We start from the raw sequence: 21,204 nt of genomic DNA, 5'->3' as shown, positions 1-21,204 counted from the left end.
GCATCCCAAAAGGGTCTTATTCGTTTAGTAAAAAAACCTGCAGTGGTAGAGCGGCCGCTCTTGATTCTAAGAAGGTAACAAGACACTCAACCTACGGTTGAAGGTCTTACGGATGTATTCACAAACACAGATTCCCTCATCGATATCACGAGGAGGGCACGGCTGCCTCTGTAAACTGCGCTTCAGGAGCGCTCCTCGATATTCGTGAGCTGTAATTTGGAAAGCGTTCAGCGTCCGTTGGAAGGCACGGGCGCGTTAATCCGCAGACAGCCTCCCCGATTGTTCACTAGATGCCGCGTAAGCGAAGCATCGCGAAAGTAGTTCCGCTGGCAACTGTCCGTCTTGACCGCACCGGACACCCAGAAGGGAACTGACGCTGTGTATTTCGATTGACATCTTTGTGTACTAAGGCAGGAAATAATGTTATCTGGCGCCAAGATGGCAGATTAACATCGCGTGCAAAGCAAGGGGCCAGAAAGCTAGAATGGACGTGTTCTTTCGGGAGGGTTGGACGCAACAAAGGATGCACGCCTCATGCAGTTGGACCAGAATAGTTTGACAAAAGGACTTGTCGTTCGTCAAGTCTTCTTTCTTCGATATCTGCTGTTTGAGCCGAGTTCACAAAGTCCCGTGTCTGTAAACGTGGCTCGCGCTTACTTATTAACGCGACGATTTCTTTTGCCTGACTTCCTGGGTTTAGCTTGGCTGCTGCCTGCTGGATCGTTCAATATCTCGACGGATATATTTGTGTATAATTTATCCGAAGGTTATACGTGCGCTGAATGAAAGTACCAGTGAACAGACCTATATAAACCTTCTATGCTGAGCGATCATGTAGTGCAAGTAAGCGCACCTGTGTTCTGCGCAACAAAAGAAGAAATACCCACACAGACAGAAAGACAGAGAAATACCCACACAGAAACTGAACAAATAATGTCGGCTTAGTAGTATCTCTAAAACACACCGAACAGTTGAATAGGGGTGCTTTATATTTAACAGATTCTTTGATTCACTTTCTTTTCTTTGATTTATCCATTTGGTATGTGAGACTGGGCATATGCCCATGTTTGGACAATCCTGCAGAATGAGTTTGTGCCACTGTGACACAATAGGTATACAGATTTCTTAAAACATTGTTTGACACTTGCGGCACTTTTCTGCTCATACTACTGTCATCACCGTTCTTCCCTTGGCAAGAGAGAGAGAGAGATAAAGCAGGAAGAAGAAAGGCAGGGAGGCCAAACAGACGAGTACCCGGTTCGCTACCCTGCACTGGCATCATACGATGATCCTACGTCGCCTTCGTCCTTGTGACGTCGCTGCGTATGCGCCTCACATTGTGCATCCGCCTGATTTGGGGTTAGCACTTCGGCATAGCTTGTGAGCGGCGTAGTGTATGAACGTAAAAATTGCAGGGGAATGAAGTCGTGAACTTTGTCGTGGATAAGCACAAACATTACACGAGATTACACGTCGCATAAGATTAAAGCAAACAAAATTGTACGCATTTCCGTTAGTTTCAAAGCATTTATAGGGAATACTAACTAGCCCGTACCCAAACCCTGCTTCAGTATATTTCAATGACCACTTCACGAAACCTTTGCTTCACGTAGATTCCATCCCGTACGTTAGATTTGCACATTTTTTTTTTATCCTGTTTGAAATGGAAATTGTTATCGTGTTTGTCCAAACAAGCACACTTGCAACATGATGTTTTCTTCATTAATTTCTAGCTGCATTTTTCTTTTCTTTTTCTTTGCTTCGTTTAATTTTCCAAACTTGTGGCGCTGAAGTGCTCCTGTGCTTTGCCGCACGTTTCTGTGAATACGGTCCTAATCAATGATACGTCACGAGCTAACATATTTGCTGAAGATGTAATACAAAAAAAAACTAAACTTCCAGCTTCTTTTGTGAACTAACGAAAAGGAATAAAAATTTTACTGAATAGCAATGAGAGACAGAAGGGAACTGAATTTATTCGTATCGCTGACCTTTAAAGCTGTGAAGAGCGCAGATTGCAGGGCCCTTTCATGCTGGTGTACGTGATTGATCAAATTTTCTGATGAAAAGGGTGGCAAGCTTTCGTGTTTTTCTTACTTTTCTACCTTCTTTTCCGATAGTTTTCTTTTGCTTATTTCCATTTTTATATTCCCGCATTGCAATGGTGAAGTTTCACAGATTGAAACGCTGCACATTTTCTTTTTGCTTTCTACACTTTGCTCACAAAAGTTGGGTGGATAAGAGCGAAAATTTATGCCATTCAAGCAGTACCTCGAAGCGTCCTTGCGCACGAGCCGAAAAATATATTCCTGCAAGTTCTCTTTCGTTTTTTAGGCACAAAGATGGTCTAAGGTTTTATAGAGGGAAAAAAAGGGAGTAGGAGAGATTGCGCGGAGGAGGCAACTTGAAGTTTCTGCATGCGTAACACTACTACATTTTGGCACAACTGCAAGAACCGTGTTCTTCCCTCGTTTCTTCGCTTCCTCCTATTCCGTCGCATATTTTGCAGCTTCTTCCAACAGCACAGCAGTCAATAAACCAGAGCGGCACTCCAAGAAGTGGCTTGGCGTGACATTCTAGAGGCCGTCTTCACTTGCTTAATCTTTCCACGTTCCCGGCAACCGCGCAATTTAAAAATCTATTTCTCGATCAGGAACTCGTGAGAGAGAGAAAGAAAGAGAGAGAGAGAGAGCGCAAGCGTCGGCGCCCATCAATCAAACAGGCTTTCGTATATGAGGCACCACCAATCCGCCCTGACACGCTTCGATGTAGACGCGAATGTAAACACCAAATTCAAGTTTACGCAGTACGAACGCTAGACTGCCCGAGACTGGTGGTAATATATAAGGACTAAGTCCAGGCTTCAGAGTTTCCATCGGCGTGTGCGAGGTATTTGCCTTGCGGAGGTTGAAAAGCAAAATCGCACTCTCTTGACGGCGACCGTTATGAAGTTGCGCCTATTTTGCTGGCATGTACTACACAGACACCACAGCGCAGAGATGTTAATGTTCTCATTATTCTTTTGTGAGAAATAGACGAAACATAAACGGAAGTAATCGTTACATGTTGCTTCTACTCTGTTAAACGCATAAATATGCGAAAATATCTGGAGTTAAACGAAAGTTGCTGTAAGAAGAGTGCGTCGGTGTTGAAACGTGTCGGAAACAAAACAAAAAAAAAAACCTTAAGTGTTTCTGCCATACGAAGAAACAAAAATTAAGAAGTCAGATTTGCATTCGCATATTTAAGATGTAATGGGTTTGAGAAGGACAAGGAATGAAAGAAATTCTCGTGGTACCTTCGTAAGATTGAAAATATGAACTGGTTTGGTCTTTTTTTCTTTTTTTCGTATGCATCCCGCAACCCAACATAGGACTATACAGGAATGAGTGATGTAGAAATAAACATGACAAGGCTATAGACGTAAAACGCTAAGAATTTTCGATCGCAGCTGAGCTCATCTGTGAATTAAGAGAAGTAGCCGGCGCCACGTCTCACACACACCAACATCTTGTATACAATAAATAATTTTTAAAAAAGGCTTATCTAATGGCAAGGCAGGAATACATCTAGACCGAGAATTCTAGCACTCACCCCAGCAGTAATTTTTGACGCTAAACATTGTTTTAAGCGGACGAGTGAAGAGAGCATGACGGGACACACGCTATAGGCTTTCAACTAGTGACTTATTTTGCGCGTAGCTCCATACGAAGAGGTATGGAGTGTACAAGCGTGCACATCCTGCGGGGTGAGGTAAGGGACATGACGAAGACGTGCGGATGCCACGCTTTGTGCTATTTTGCCTATTTGTGTAGCTCGCGTTAAGTTCGTAATTCGTAATTGCGAGTATGCTACTAGCATGAATTTACGTTCAGCCTCTGCCCCCTTTTGCACAGAGCCCACTAAAGGTGCACTATGGTTTGCGTTCGTCTGTACGCTTCAGCAGAGACGCCGCCGATTACAGACGGCTTCACAGCCACGTTGGCAAGTCACTGAAGCTTGCTTGCTTTTGCGTTTCTCTCTCACGATGAGAACAGCCGCAGCGGTTCATTTGGAAGTGCCGTTTGCCACTGGCTGGTCGTATGGGCTGTCAAGTCAATCATGTCAATCGTGTCAAATCGGCTAGCCTGTCAGCATATCCTTAGGGGACCGCCTTCGATTGGTTCCCGCGCGACTGCTTGGCTTTCCCCGGAGCACTCTAGACAGGGGAGACGGAGACCGTACAATCTGTGGCAAAGGTAAAAACGTCATAACTCTCGGCTCCGAAGCATGCGAGCTGCTTAAACTGCGGTTAGCGTGTCTTTCTTTCTTTCTTTCTTTCTTTCTTTCTTTCTTTCTTTTTTTTTTTTTCTGGGCAGGCAATAGATTACCTACACATGTCCGGTACAGTTATGGCCTTACTTTTTATGCACCGAAGTCAGGAAAGCAAACAGCCGGTTCAGAACTCAGCGTGCCACAATTTACCGAAGGAAATGTATACTTGTAGACTACACTCGTCATAAACAGTATGCGTATAGGCTTTTAAAGGCCAGAGCGGACAAGCCTACACAAGAAGGCAAAGCTGCCTGCACGAATTCGAGAGAACACCTATAAGCCATCTTAAATCGTTTTGACGAGAGACGACCGTAAAGGGCGCGGCCGCTCTCGTACCTCTAAATTGTGACACAAACAATTGAACTTATGTGCACCCACCTGCTCGGACGCGGACGAGGCGACTCTTGACCAGACCCAGGGCGTTGGAGGCCACGCAGCGGTACGTGGCCGAATGAATCTCTGGCCTGAACAGGGGAGGGCCGAAAGAGCGCAGCACGAGCGACCCGTCCGGACGGGTCTCTCTGACGCCGGGAATCTGCAGCGTTGTGACGTTGTTACAAACATAGTATGAGCGCAGCGTGGAAGAGGCACCAGGTCTAAAATAACATTAAAAATGGAATAATAAGACGTCATACAGGGAGGCTTCAATTAAGCTTTAGATTTTATTAGGAAATTGCCCTGGTGCGACAGCAAAAAAAAAAAAATATCTTGCTCGGAAAGGAGTATCGGCAAGCTAGAAAAGGCGCAGAAAGAAAAGAGTGGTGACGAAGGCGGCCTGAAGTACCTGCATCAGCTTGTTGTGACGCCACGGACATTTACAGCGTCGACTCTGGTCGAGTTAATTTGGTCGAAAGGAAGGACAGATAAAGAAACGAAAGGCTCAAATCAGCAAGTTTCGAGGACTTTTGCTGCGCTAAAAAAACAGCGCCAATAGGAGAAATCGCTTAGAAGTTCGTGACAATTCGTCACAGCGACTTACCATCGCAGAATTTTCAGCGCAGGACTTCAAGAAAGGGGAGGCAATTTTTTTCCGGAAATATTCAGTACTTTTCTGTCGCACGGATGAAAATTGTGTTTCGAAAGCATACTGCGCCAGTCTAAGCTAATTTAACGTTGTTCTTCAGTATGTCAAACAAAGAATAATAATAATAATAATAATAAAGCGACCTTGTGACACCTTAATTCGCCCCCTCCTGAGGTTTAACTTTCGGACATCTTTCGTGAACTGTTGTCCTGCTATTATGATCATCTTGTTCATTGGCACTTCAGTTGTAAAATAATGTGCGCCTGCTGTTTTGCGGTCGGCTACGAAATTACGCAGTGTTCTTGTTAACATGAACGCTGCGTGACAGGAGTGGTCATGTAAACAAGACATTGTAAGTCTGCTTTTCGACAGGCACATTGCGACACCTCATGTCGTCAACCCCATGGATGAGGCGATTTTTATTTTACGTTATTTTTTAAGCGTCAGGGCGGCGTCGCATCGCCGTGTGCCGTGCATTAGCATCCTATGAGTGGCACTTAGTTGTTTGCAAGGTCTGTTTTGGGTCACGGTAAATACAACGCGGTTAGCACCAACTGCCACAAAGCCAGAGCTCTCTCAGTGGTCCGCTGATACCGAGTTGCGCCACTCGTGAGTAACGCGTAGAAAAACATTCCGTTTAGGTAAGGCCTTCATTAAGGACCAAAGTGAACTCTCCATTCCGTGACCCGTGCTCACGTCGTTGGCCGGGCTCCCGTCAGTCATCTCCCACGTTATAGCGGGAGCGGGACGTCCCTCCGCCGCACATGGCAGCACGGCACCCGTCTCGCTCGAAAAGCGCACCACGCTCTGTGGTTCCAACACCAGTCGGGGCCCGCTTCCATCCTCCCCGCGGTGAACTGCACTAAGTGCACAGCCTGCGTGCAAAAAAAAAAGCACAATCAGCTGACCATTCGATTGCTCGTGCAACAAAAAGATTCATTAGTTAAACGCACATTTCATGGATACCGGCGTGCAATCTTGCGGTGAACATGCAATGGCCTAGCACGAGTAAATTTTGCTCCGTGGTTATTCTTAAACGTTCGGCATTCCAACTTTCGTTCGTGCAGGAGCTTTTCTACACGCTTTAATTTCTATATTTCTCTATCTCTTTACCCCACTATCTGGGTAGGGTAGTAAACAGTATGTTTATCTTCCGGTTAATCTCCCCGTATTTTCTCTCGCACCTTTCATATATCCTCTCTCTATATCTCTCCCTCCTTAGCTTTACAATTTCGTGAAGTATCGTCATTACTTTTGCGGTTCTCGCTATGACTTTCGGCCCCTTTGTATTCAGGTTATATTCTGATAGTTACTCCAGTATACAGAGGGCGGAACGCAACACTGAAACTGCTGCGTGTTCACCGAAGGAGAATTCGCAGAGGCAGAGAGGAGACCGCGTTAAGTACAATTGAGAGAACATTCAATAGGCAATTGTACAAACTGCATGCTATTAAGCTGCCTTGCGCACGTATTCCGCTGACTTGCGCAAACTGACTTGCGCACAAAACAGGCATGTAAGTAGATAAAGCACACTCATTGCTGCTACGATAACTCCTTATTTGGAGCGCTGTAGCCCGTAATAGCAGGAACTAATGGGGCTCTGGTGACAGTACCATGGCAAGTAGTCGGGCCACATTCCGTTAGCCGCAAGTTACCTACTGCCGTTCACGTGGTCAAAGAGGCAGCGATTAAGCTAGTTCCCAGGCCATTCAAAACAACTGAAAAACCAGATTCCCCGACAAGCATACGAATTATTCCCTCACTAAGTCTTGCTGACACAAGATAGGCGACAGCTTCGTAAAACAGATGTGTCGTCCAAAGAACGCCCGTTTCTAGCAGCCTATGTTATACTGTGTTTCAAGTAAGCTTCGTTTCCATGAAGTAGATTCGGGTGGGTCGAGTATAAGAAGTCAGGCTGAACCAGACCGACCAGACCTTTCCACTTGTTCCAATGCCGATGGCAAACAACCGATTCAGTTTGCTGGCGTCAAAGCCCTCCTCCTCCGTCGAATGGCCGACCCATAAAAGAACAACTCGCAATTGATATTAAGATGATAAGAAAAGAATTTTATATTGGTAACCCGAAAGTTCTCTGAAATGCTGTCTTTCTGCATGCTGTCTGCCTTCAATTTACTTCCTATTTATAGTCATAAGTGTTGAAGTGTACTTGTCTTTCCGATATTCTTTAAAAATAATGTACTACTTATCTGAAAGTAACAACGACTGTTTGCTGATGAAAACTGAAGTGTTATAATCATGAAATATTTTATGCACTTTTCCTGGTTACTCCAATCTAATAAATAAATTTGCACTGAACTGTTCATAGCCCACGGGCTATTGGCCCAAATATTTCTCTACATATAGCCATTATGTTCTATGAATGAAGTAATTCTTATGATCCTGCGGCGGAATTCCCAAAGTGTTTTGTTCGTAAGTGCTGCTCGCCATGGTGCTAATAATATTCCCCGCATCATGATTTCCTGGAATCTGCTCTTACGAACAGTTTTAGCGTAAGCACTTTTTGTGAATGCGGGCCCGTTGGCTAAATTCACAAATTTCATGTTCGTAAATGCTCTTCGATCAGCGTTTGCTGGCCGTCATTTCTTTTTATATGTCTAGGATCCTGATTGGCTAAAATAAGCTCTTACGAACAATTCTAGCGTAATAGCGAACTCCAGCCAATCATGATGCTAGACATATAATTAACGAGGCTGACCAGCCAGTGGCAATGAGCACTTACGAACGGAAAGATCATACGGCCCCTGATTCCTACCGCATTCACATGCATTTTGCCAAGTGGGTCGATCGGGTCAATCAACTATTGGAGGCGAGGTTACCCTGTAAGGAATTGATGCTAATGTTAGCGAAGAAACAAGGCTTTAAGAAGAAAGAAGAATGAAGAGTACAGGACCGGCGCTAAATTTAACTGTTTACTCGGAGAGCGAAGTCGGAAGAATACACCCAGAGCCCGTATTCCCAAAAGCATCTTAGGCTAAACGTCTTCGTAACAGGAAATTCCAGCCATTCGTGATGCCGAATATATCATTAGCGAAGGATGCCGGCCAGTGGCAAAGAGCACTTACGAATAATGAGTAGCTATTATGCCACACACTTGCTGCTAAATGGAAACACTGCCATGCTGCTTGAGGATCTCCTACAACCAATTTAAACTGGCATAAACGCGAAAGCTATCAAGCGCCATACTATAGGCAAGCTACCGTACAGCTAAAAGAAACGAGAGTATTAAGGATGAACAAATTGTTCGCTTTACAAGGGCAATCGAGGTGGGGCTGCCACAGTTAACGGGAGCACAGTTCAGTAGTTGCTGTGGCACAAAAATTGTTTTGTTCTTTGTTTTCCTCTTCTTTTAATGCGTTGGGTAATCATTATTTCTCTCATTACTCAAGAGTTTTCCGTCCTTTCGAACTAATCTCTACTCCGACAATTACAATCCTTGAGTAATAGAGATAAGAAAACTTCAAAGCGCTAATTATCCTTTCCATAGAGCGTTGTGTGTAGCTCTCTCTATATAGACAATGTAGTGCACTACTACGTGCCACAGTAGTATACCGCCGTTCCGCTTGCTTCCTCTCAGTTTCCTTCGATCCGTCACGCTGTGCCACAAACAAGGCGCACAATGCCTGCAAAAATCAGCTTGTATCTCTAATCCGACACGTCAGTAAAGCACTCTGCGGCTAGAAAGGACTCGCAAAAGATGCCCAACTTGCTAGGACAGACTCCGATTATTCCATCTCGAGTTCTAGGTATCAACCCGAAGCCACCTTGCTTTACCGCCGCCATTCCGGTTTTGCCGCGGCGCATCGTTGAAGTGCAGCAAGAGAAAAAATTAAAATAATAATAAATAAAAAGACCTATGTTGCACAATGGGGGTTTAACGAACCATTTACATCGAAAGCGGCTTCCTAGGAGCGAGCGGTGGAAAACAAAGACCACTTGGGAGCAGCGACACAGGCAGCGAGGTCTCGTGCTAGTCTGCCCTTTGCTCCTGGGCTGTTTGGCGAACAAAGGCTAGAAAATATCTCATTAGCTTCAACGAATCGGGCCGTGCTACCTGCCGGAGCGACGCTGCTTTGAACAGTAAAGCATCGCGGCACTTGCTGTTATACGGCCAACCGAAGCATGTGCGCCTGTGTTCCACCGCTGCGCGAGCGAATTTCCATCGCATTGTTCGCTTTCTACGTACAGCATAGACCTGTGTGAGAAGCCGGTGTGCGCCATGCTTACACAAAGACGAACACACGCGCTGCTACGTTCTTTCGTCGGGGTGGGGGTGAATTGAATCCAGGATGACTTCCTGCAACCTCGACGAGGTTTTGGGAGAGTTTTCCCGAAGGCGCTTTTGTGCTTACGGCAATGTCGCCCGGACATTGAACAACCCAATGCGAGGACCTGTGTTCGCGCGTGCGTGTGTGTGCGCGCGTGCCACTGGATGGGTGGGCTGGCTTGCCAGATTTGTTGCTTTTGCCATGAGCGAGCAACGCTCATGAAAGCATTATGCGCAATTAACTACGTTATGCGCTGCGTGCACTCTAATGTGCCTGTGAGCAGGGGTGCAGTAAACGGTGAATTGTGCCCTTGCGTGTCAGTGTGCACTCTGGTTACATCGACGTCCAGCGGGCTCAAAGCGAGAGGAATTGTCGCCATAGCGAGGGTATAAGAGGTAGTGGGAAATTAGATGCATCCAATTCTTTTAGCACCCTCCTGAAACCACGCAACGAACGAACACCAGGCACCACGCAACAGAATGAAGCGCGAAAATGAATCCCGTAATCTCGTAAGCTAGTTCATTCAAGAAATAGAAAAAAAGAAGTCAGAGCCGGAACATCTGGGCACGTTAATTTCGAATAACAGTGCTAGATTAGCAGGAAATAGCTTCGCTTTGCAAGCACACCATGGCTGCACGTTATTGCGGCAACAAGAGACTAGGCCGAACTCGCTCGCCCTACACCTACACTCCAAGCTGCCACGTTTGGCCCCTGTACTCCAGCGCTTGCTTTAAACTATACTAGGTGCTCTTTTCACATTCAGTAAGGCTTCTGCAAGAACTATTACGAAGGGCGTCATCACGGCAGAGATTGTTATAGCGCTCTCTTCGCTCTTTTGATGTATTGTATTAGATGGCTTATATAGGTGAACGTAGCAAAACAGGCAGTTGTAGAGTAGAGCCGGCTTTAGGTATCGGCGTTTTCGCACCTGACTGATATTGTAGGATGCCAAAACACAACACTGCCTTGTCGCGATCTACTTCAACCTCCCATCGTCTTTAGCAGCACACCAGGAAGCTTCTCGAGCTGAAGTTACAGCCTCATGAAAGAAACAGCCAATGAAGCCAGGGAAAGCGTATATGAGAAATTAACTCTCTATAAGTTAAATGTAGAAATAGTATATAGAAAGGGAAAATGAACGTGTGCACAAGGAGAACTTGCTGCATGTGGAAGCAGAACCAGCACCTTCCGCATTACGCGTGCGATGCTCCTAAGGACCGTCTTAATAAGCTTCTCTTTATCCTACTCGCTAAAGCTTAGGAGTCATTTTTAACCGTTAAATCCACATTTTCCCCATACATTTAGTGTAAACATGCATGTTGCCTTTGTTTGTTTAGGATTACGTCACTATACCAAGCCACGGTGTCACAAGGGATATAGCAAGGCTCGCGTTCTACAGTTCCTGTGCTCAACCCGGATGTAGGAAGTACTCGGCCAGCCGTTTTGTTAAGAACCGCTTAATGCTTGCCGCCAACTTGCCGGTTCCGGTTTTCTATCACGGTACTGCGCTAAGAGCTAGGCTTAATCCACCCCCCCCCCCCCTCCCTCACTGTCAACGAGATCTGCGAGCACGGTGTCGCCCTCTGTTCGCCGTCGGCGCATAATTAGTACTATTTCTCAGGATTAAGAGAAGGCGGCTCCTAAATGAATCTCGCGTCACAGCGTGCTTGCACTCCCGAGGCGAACACGTCTAATTTCCGTCGGCATGATTCGTGCCGACCACGAAGCTCTGTAAAAGCTGCATGAGGTGCGAAACGCGAACATCTCAGAGCAGCTGCAATTCTTAAACCGTGCAGTGATACGCTATCACGCAGCACGTTTAATATACATTTTACAGTGGAGCTGTGCATTGCTAGGGTACCATAAAATGTTCGAGTCCACACACAAAAACTGTCATCATCAATAGCTCATACGCCGCAAGCACTCGTACCCCCGTAATCAAGCAAAAATCGCAATGGCTCATAGCCCCGTAAGGCAGAGGCTACAAGCACTCAGCAAAGGGAAGTGAATAGTGCTTACATTCTTTCGAATCACGCATACAACTTACAGAACAGCGTGTCGAAAACTGTCATCATCAATTGCTCTTACCCCCGTAAGCAATGGCTCATAGCCCCATAGCAGAGGCTACAAGCACTCAGCAAAGTGAAGGGAATAGTGCTTACATTCTTTCGAATCACGCATACAACTTACAGAACAGCGTGTCGAAAACTGTCATCATCAATTGCTCTTACCCCCGGAAGCAATGGCTCATAGCCCCATAGCAGAGGCTACAAGCACTCAGCAAAGTGAAGGGAATAGTGCTTACATTCTTTCGAATCACGCATACAACTTACAGAACAGCGTGTCGAAAACTGTCATCATCAATTGCTCTTACCCCCGTAAGCAATGGCTCATAGCCCCATAGCAGAGGCTACAAGCACTCAGCAAAGTGAAGGGAATAGTGCTTACATTCTTTCGAATCACGCATACAACTTACAGAACAGCGTGTCGAAAACTGTCATCATCAATTGCTCTTACCCCCGTAAGCAATGGCTCATAGCCCCATAGCAGAGGCTACAAGCACTCAGCAAAGTGAAGGGAATAGTGCTTACATTCTTTCGAATCACGCATACAACTTACAGAACAGCGTGTCGAAAACTGTCATCATCAATTGCTCTTACCCCCGTAAGCAATGGCTCATAGCCCCATAGCAGAGGCTACAAGCACTCAGCAAAGTGAAGGGAATAGTGCTTACATTCTTTCGAATCACGCATACAACTTACAGAACAGCGTGTCGAAAACTGTCATCATCAATTGCTCTTACCCCCGTAAGCAATGGCTCATAGCCCCATAGCAGAGGCTACAAGCACTCAGCAAAGTGAAGGGAATAGTGCTTACATTCTTTCGAATCACGCATACAACTTACAGAACAGCGTGTCGAAAACTGTCATCATCAATTGCTCTTACCCCCGTAAGCAATGGCTCATAGCCCCATAGCAGAGGCTACAAGCACTCAGCAAAGTGAAGGGAATAGTGCTTACATTCTTTCGAATCACGCATACAACTTACAGAACAGCGTGTCGAAAACTGTCATCATCAATTGCTCTTACCCCCGTAAGCAATGGCTCATAGCCCAGTAAGCAAGCAAAAAATGCAATGGCTCGTAGCTCCGTAAGGTTCATGGCTACTCACTTTACGTGGTTTAGTTGCGAGTTGTTCGTAATTTCAATGAGGATATGTTGGGATCGAAAACGGAGTGGTTTACTCGTTTCGTATTGCAGACATATCCCGTGCGATGCCACACCGATCCGGCCCAACCGACCTTCCAGCAGCGTACGTGCATTGATTTGACATTATCAAAGAATGTGTCTGCCGTTGCGAATACGCCGATCAGTGTATATCACAGGGACCACAATGCCATTGTGACCGTCCTTACTAAGTGACAATGAGTAATACCATGAACTCTCTACCACAAGTTTTCTGACCATGATGCTTACAGCTCCGCTGGTCACCCACATTCACAGGGCGGAATGGCCCTGAATTTTTAATGAGTAGCGCAGTTTGTCGCAAAGCCGCTGTGTACGAAACAACCTAGTGCCAAATCCACAAAGCTTTTCGTTCGTAAGAGCCCTTTGCCATATTAATAATATTAATATTAATACTAATATTACACTCAACGTCACAGTTCACTCGCTCTTGCTCATACAAACAGCTCTAGCAAAAGCGCTTTTATTTTAATAGTAACCTTGCCTTATATATATGCAAATACTAATGCTTAGGAACACTGAGTTGCTTTTGCCAAGGTTATGCCAGATACAGGGAAATAGTGCAAGTGACGCTGCATAAATGATGTGACACCTTTATATTCTCACCGGACTTGCGATAACGGCGCAAACGCAAAACGCCCACGACATTTTCTCTTCTTTCTTTTTTTACATTTGAAAAGAAGCGTTTCTGGGGCCCATATACACGATAAAAAGGAAAAAGGTTTTTGTCCTAGAAGTGTTCGTAAGAGTACATAACAAAAAAACGTGGCGTTTTGCATGTTACTATAGCGAAGGCAGGCTCCCAGGAGCAAATAGCTATTACGAACAGATTTCCAAGCTTGGTCTCTGGCACAGATACAGCGTGGACAATGTTTATCTATTCGAAGATATACGGCGCCGAGTAATTGAGCTATCGATCAAAAAAAAAACACGAACAAAACAACGGATAAGGAAAGTTTAGTTATCCCTGCTACATTAAGAATCAACGACAAATGAGTAGCGGTAACGACAGCCTGTGAGCGAAATAGGGGGCTATTAAAATTTCGCCGACAAAGGCCGCGCGTGAACAAGGCAGGGGTAGGCCCTCACACTAAATTTGTCCTACGTGTCTTTCGTAGCCCTATGCCGCACTCCATAATGAAGCCTATACGAAATGCAAAACATAAAAAAAACGAGAGCACCTTGCATGTTGTGGCGCTGAAACAGATTGATAGCACAATCAGCGAAAGTACGTCAGGCGAAAAACGAATCCATTTGTGAACGGGCACCGAGTCGAGAAGCTGATGTTTTGTTTCGGTTTTTAATCATTCTGGTTTGTATTTTTCGTCTCTGGGACCAGGCTATTTTAGAGGAATTTGCTACGCTGGCATTATACTCTACTATAGCTATACTTTCGTTTTACTTGCACGTGAAGAAAAGCAATATAACTCCTAGATCGCTTTGCTCAAGCTTCCTAGTAGCATTTCCTTTTCCCTAAACTCTCTGTGTCGCGAAAGACGTGTTTGCTTTTCCCCTTCTAAATAGACCCACTTCCGCGTAATGAAAGGAAAAAAAGAAAGAAATGACAAACCCTTTTAACTCCGCGATCTGCCATTTCTGTTAATGGCGTCTACTGCTTTGTTATTTTGCTCAACTGCTTTCCATGTTCTGTTTTGTCCTGCAAGCTAAAAATAGGAACTTGTGAATTTTGTGCGGAACAAGGCGCAGTCACCAGACCTCGCTACGTAGATTGAGACTGTGGGTGGCCTGCACTCGACGTTGACGGTGAGAGAGAAGCCCCGATAACAGTCCCGTCTTTCTGGCGTGCGCGACTACGAAGAACGCACACGTTCTCCGACTGTTTACAGCCTATAAACTCAGCGCCGGAACATGGGGAGACTTTTGACACATGTACCAGTACCCAAACTCGGACCCAGTGTACTGGAATTCGGCCCCCACGGCAGGGTGAGATGGGGGGGGGGGGGGGGGGGGGCAGGTAGGGGGAAGCGTTTTTTGCGTGATTATTGTCACGTGGCTGCGACGGCCCAAAAGTATTCATGCAGACAGAGACGGAGTAAAGTGTAAGCTGTTTATTGTGCAATCTTGTGCCCTTTAAACGAAGATGCAGCTCAGTAAGTGCGATAGCAACAACTCGGCGGTCATCGAATGAAATGACGAACGCTTGCATCTGGTCATTTTATGCTTACGTCATCGAATCGTCCAAATGCGCTCGTGGGGAAGATGTAAATTCTAGAACGCGATATAATAATTTAAGAAATATATTGTGGAGATTTACATGCCAAAACCATGATTTGATTGTGAGGCACGCCGCATTGGTGGCTCGGGAATAATTTGGTGGCTCGGGACCTGTGGTACAATCGTCGTCATGTCAACTGCGTCATCCGGTTGTTGTCATACCTTGGTCGTCACGCAATCGACATCATACACTCGTCGTCATCCTAAAGTCCTCATATAGCCGTCGCACAAAGTCATCGTTACATCATCGTCATTATTTAAGAATTTTCATCCCATGGTCGACATGCCGTCGTCGTCATACCACCTTTGTCGTTCTATCGTCTTCACTGCGTCGACGTCATACAGTCGTTTTCATGTCGCCATGCTCACGGGCATAGCGAAGTTGGACGATACCGAATTATGTTGTATATAGCGGAAGCAACAAATCAGCATGAGCACAACAGATGTTAAACAAATGTGACTTCGGAAATACGGTGTGTCGCTTGACTGCTCGAATGTTAATCACATCATTACCGACAGTGATCGTGAGATGAGTTCTGTCGTAATTTTTCCCCCTTAGATTCTGTCAATTTCTTATCGGTCTCACCCATTGACCGATCACGTGAATAGCAGAGGCATGGAGGAGGAGGAGGCGAAAGAAATAGAGAGAGAAGGCAGGAGTGTTAAGCAGAAATGCGTCTGGTTGGCTACCCTATTCTGGGGGACGGGAACGAGGGAATAGAAAGATCTCCCTTCAACTACCTCCAGGGCTTGTTCGCCGTGCGGCTAAATACGTGCTCCACGCGGAAATAGAAAGGTAAGACAGAGGGAAGGAGCGGAGGGGGAGGAAAGCCACGGTGAGCCAGTGCACGCACGCGGAGTGCCTGGGCGAGTCAAAGGAGTTCACGGAGGCACGGATTTATGCTAGCCAGTGACGAAAGGCAAGGATACTAAAAAATGGCGATACACTGCTGCCAACGCATTCAGTTACAACTGGGTACTTACATTATATAGTAATATATTCTGACTCAACAGGAACACGTGAGCCAACAGCTCAACAGAACACTCACCAGAACACGTGAGTATTTCCGTTGATTCCAGCTTGCTACGAGGTACGGTCGCAAAGACGTTGGCCATCTCTTCATCGTCCGAACATGGAGCTCAATTTAAATAACATGAAGCTCACTTTGGTATAACTGGAAGCAAAGTAGCTGGCTGACTGCCGGTTGCCGTCCACTCCTCGAATGTGATGACTTACGTAGAATTTGAGCCATTTGACACTAAAAACGCTCTGGGTAAGCTGTGAAGTACAGTGTATGAATTGCAGAACTACTTTATCAACATGACGTTCATATGTGGGTCTATATTAGTGTTTTCATTGCACTGTGGGCATCAACTTCTTTTACTAACCACGTTTGCATGTGAGACACTGTCGCGCTTTCTTTCTTTTTTTGCATTTATGTTTATCTGTAAACTTGTTATGCCTGTGTGTCAGTGCTGGTATTGTGCGTGTGTAATGTTGGGCAAGGAGTAGCGTCAATTTCTTAACTGTGCCTTGGGAAAGTCGGCATGAATGTAGGCTTGCAGTTAATGTTTTTAATGAAAAACAGCAAAACTCTTAGCCACTGAGCCGTCACGGCGAGCTTTCCCGCGTGACCGCGGCATCGACTCTGACCTCTAGCACAAGCTGCCAGATTGTCTGACAGATTGCCGGATCGCCAGAATGATGAACACATGTCTGGGGATCGTACACGTGCACATTATCTCTATGCATATTATCTTTGTCATCACTACCTCAATTTCCCTCTGTCTATCCGTACTCCTCTCAAAACCACCACGTGGCACTAAGTCAGACAGTTCTGCTCCGACCGACATCGCCACGGTTCTCCGAAGCGAGAAAACTCAGACGCAGTCGAAGCAACCGAGAAAAAAGAAAGATACCCTCGATACGGCGACCCTATACAAAAGAGTCTGGTTTATTTGATCATCGATCGGAGATGCAACGCGCCTGAATGGAACTTAGGGCGGATTTCTTGGGCATCGATATGACCGATGTGCAGTTCATAACTGCGGCGTGATCATTGCTTGTGTGTTTGTTTGTTTGCTTGCCTCTTCATTCGTTCGCTCCTTGTGCTTATCGTTTCCCAACCTCGTTCGGCACTCCGCGCACATACCCAATATCGTCTTCGACGCCTAAGCTGTCCCCGGCGGAATCCGGATGCAGGGTGCGCCGCTTGCGGCTGCCTTGCTGCACAAACCACAGAACGGTGGCGAGCGTGAGGCATACGAAGAAGTTTTGAACAGAATTCAATATTCTTTTTTTTCTTTCCCCTCGAAAATGGAAGCAAATATGGAACGCCGCAACGCAGAGAAAGATGCGCATAAATCCTCTCTACCTGTTTTCATCACTAGAGCGACGGTGCGAGCGAGCGCATCGCGACGTGACCACGCGTGCATTTTCCCGGTTCGCGATGGGGATGGGGAAAAAGATACGATTTCAACAAAACTCTGAAAAAGCGTGCGGCCAGATGTTCCGCAGGTACCTCGAACATCGACTTAGGTAGGCAGATATGCGAAAACTAAAAAAAAAATAAAGACAAACCGAATAATTTCATCGAAACGGCTACTTCCTACGAGGATCGCTTCCAAACCGCCTTCGGCGTGAACGAAGCCATTCCTTGGCTATTTACATTTTTTTTATTCTGTCATGCTGCCCGCCCTCAGAGCGCTTTTTAAGGGCTCCGTTGAAGAGAATATAAACGATTACTTTTATATGTTTAAAAACGAACATATTATGGCATTTGAACCAACGCTCTACTTGAACTAAAGCTATCACCTAACGAGGCCAAGATATGAAACTGAAACTGCTTCGTCCAACGCGACCAGTCACTATGAACTCTTCCACCGCACTCAAGCAGGATTCTACTGAGCAGGATTTGCTTCTTCCAATGTAGTACGGCTTTTTTGACAGCGCCGAGAATCATGATCTTCATAGAAAAAGCCGTAAAATTGCGACATTTTTCTACGTACAGGAGGGTCGCTAGCGTCTGGGTTTCCGCAAGCAAAGCGGCTCTATAGGGAATCTGAAGATGTGCCCAACCTCGCTCAGGTCCCACAGCGAATACACCTGCCACCTCCGTAATCAAGCCAGCTCGGGGTGTCATCGTCGAATGGAAAATTATATGAAGGATCTTCTCCGGAATCCGCACGCATCCTCGGTAGCCTTACATGTCACCTCCTCGTTAAACTAATGCTTCGTCCGACGATACTACACATATACTTGCATGAAATGGTTAAATACCAGATCAGTGTGATATGATCCTTTAAAGCAACGATGTGTTTTGAAGAAATAAATTTAGGGAGGGGGAAATGCAAAGCGCTGAATTTGAAGCTCCGAAAGACAAGATCCTCGACCAATGTGTTCGGTATTCTTGGTGATTAAAACTATGATTTAGCCTTTAACGCTTGGAGCAAAGATCACCGCACTATCTTCAATTCGTGGATAGTATGCTGCACTCACTGCTCCAATCGCGAGAACCACAAACACAGAAACAAATTTTCTGCTGTCGGGCAGTACGTCTGCGCATAAAAGCCTCAGTCGTGTCTTGGTATACTGTGACTACAGCATGGCAAGGTGGAAAAAAACAAGAGGCTAAAGGACAACCGTGGCGACTTCATCGAACCACGCAGCAGTAATTTTGTCAGAAATAGTAGAATAGATAACCAAAGTGAATAGGCTTCACCCCAATGCATTGAAATCTACACGCCGACTATGCTTGTCACGGTGACTTTGCTGTGCACACCGAAAATGAACGTGTAAAAGCACGAGCGAGCGTAGACTCTGCCTTTGAGATCGATTGTAGAAGAACAGCAGGCACGTCCTATCGCTTTTCATTGGCGTCCTGGAGCAGAAGATCGAAAGAGCCAGAGATGTATGCCGCGCTAGTTTGCACAAAGTCACTACTTAAACTACTGGTGGCGGGTAAAGAAGTTTAGTACAGTGTATCTCGTAAAGGACTTACTTTTCTCGAGGATTGAGTCGACGCGATCGCCAACAGGGGCAGGTCTTTAGCGGAACAGCTACAATTACAAAGTGCTGAGTCTTTCACTGTGGGCCACCACTCCCTGCAGTGCTCCATAATACACCCGTATAATATCGTTTGTGGTTATCCACTGAGAAAACACGTGCTCCGAAAATCACAGCCCAAGATCCCCTTCGAGAACAAACCCTCCAAAGCACCTGCAATGGCTTCACTGAGTAAAGATCTTCCCCATGTATACAGGGTCCAAAATCCTCCACTGCTCGAGCAACAAGAACTCCTCATTCTCTGAAGTAATTTAATAATACTATCCAAAGCCTAAGCCTACCAAGTTTTGATAAAAATTGCATAATCATCCCGTTCGTTGCTCATATCAGCGCAATTGTCCCTACAATGTAAAATATATATATATATGTATATATATATATATATATTATTTTTTTTTAATTTCGCGTTCCCTTTCTTTTTATGAAGATTGTAGAGATTCCTCCACAGCAACAAAAACTAATCGTTTCCAGAGCGTCCTGCCTCATCTGCATTGTCAACAAGTTCGTCACAATGACTGACGCCCTGCAATGCGATAATAGCTCACGAACGGTTCTCCCAAAATTCCTAAATGATTTTACAGGCCGGAACAATGGTGGGAGGGGGAGAGAAGACAGCAGGTCACGATGGGTAACAGAGTTCACCGAAAAATCACCGTCCCTTACAATCCGTGAAGATGGTCGAACAGCGAAGCTGTGTTAGTTACACCGAGTGTTACACCATGCAAGTCAAACATTGCAAGTAATCTATATTGTAAATCTTGAAGGGGCAGCGCGAAAAAACGAAGACACGCTGCCCTTCGCGCTGCCCCTTCAAGATGTTCAACCAGTACCAACTCGCCCAAATGTCGATCCTTCTGCACTATATTGTAAATATTTTGTTGCGCCATTCTTTCATCTCATTTTCGATTTTCCGTGCTTCGCGTAGTGTGCATGCTTTAGGAGCGCTGCTGTTTAAACTCAGTATCTCTGGCACGCAGCTCGGGGGGCGCTACGACGACAAGCCCGTTCACGAGCGAACTCTTGCTGACGCTCGCGGCAGGCAGCTTCTTCCTCAGGGGTACGCACTACTCGTGGTCTCCTCATAGTTCTAGCTGGGATAGAATGTGCGGAACCACTAATCCAAAGCTCCGTATATTGGGCGCAAGACCCACCATTGGAGATGCGGGCGCTGCAATCGTTTTGACGATTTGTTGGATTGGTTTGACGACTGACGTGGTTGCCGGCACTTCTTACTGGCACAAGAAGTGCACGCAGCCACGCACTCCTAGTATCGCGTTTCAATCACTAGGCACTGATCGTTGGCCGCAAACCGCCAGCATAGCATTTGTTTCTTTCGCGGCAGGGCGAATCAGTCATTGATGAATTCGATGCCGAATTGGCTTGATCGCCGAAAATGCACCATGTGACAACAGTATGAGATTCGCGTATAAGATAGCATTATTCCATGGGGCAAGGGGCCGCTCCAACCTCATTCTCCTTGTGGAGCGCTTCTTTTCCTCTCCCGCTAGGTCACATGGCCCCTCTTTAGCGAAATCCGACAACGACGGCACAGGGTCCGCGTAAACAGCTTCGCTGTAAAAAGAAAAGGCGCGAGCGTGGCTTTCTTTCGGTCCACGTAACGCGCCGAAGCTCGCAAATCCGTGTCAAGCGCGACAGTGCGCAAGCGAGTCAGTGTTTGGGACAAACAAGGAGGCGAGAAGCGAAAGGCGGCAAGCAACCGAAAAGCAGTGATTGAAAGTACACGTCAAAGCATATACCATCGGCCGGAGTCTGCAGGGGTTGCACGGATTGCCACTGTCGGGGTGTTCTTAGCGTTCCACGCCTGTCAGAACTCGTGACAGCCCGCGCTGCTTACTGCTGTTGAATTCTCCCACTCGGCTGTCGCGGTGTAAAAGAAAAAAAAAAAAGACGGAACAAGTGGATGAACGGTGGTTTATTGTCTCTTCTCATAAACAATCTTCGTCGTTCGCGCACGCCAAAGTGTGAGATCGTCGATGGTATATTTTCAGGGTTTCTTTTTTTTTTTTTTGAGAT

General features: G+C 46.0%; 1 protein-coding gene across 1 annotated transcript in view; it reads right to left on the bottom strand.

Annotated features, from left to right (window-relative positions):
• Positions 1 to 21,204, bottom strand: part of LOC126536769 (cell adhesion molecule Dscam1-like) — a 114,555-nt gene that overhangs the window by 80,176 nt on the left and 13,175 nt on the right. The window contains exons 3-4 of the mRNA XM_055073902.2: positions 6,035 to 6,213; positions 4,693 to 4,849 (exon numbers count right to left, since the gene is read on the bottom strand). Of these exons, the coding sequence (XP_054929877.2) occupies positions 4,693 to 4,849; positions 6,035 to 6,213 (336 nt within the window). The remainder of the gene's footprint in view (positions 1 to 4,692; positions 4,850 to 6,034; positions 6,214 to 21,204) is intronic.

The sequence above is a fragment of the Dermacentor andersoni genome, chromosome 4 (genome assembly GCF_023375885.2).
Source record: "Dermacentor andersoni chromosome 4, qqDerAnde1_hic_scaffold, whole genome shotgun sequence".
Lineage (NCBI taxonomy): Eukaryota > Metazoa > Arthropoda > Arachnida > Ixodida > Ixodidae > Dermacentor > Dermacentor andersoni.
The sequence above is the reverse complement of the archived record's forward strand: the minus strand, read 5'-3'. Positions and strand labels throughout refer to the sequence as shown.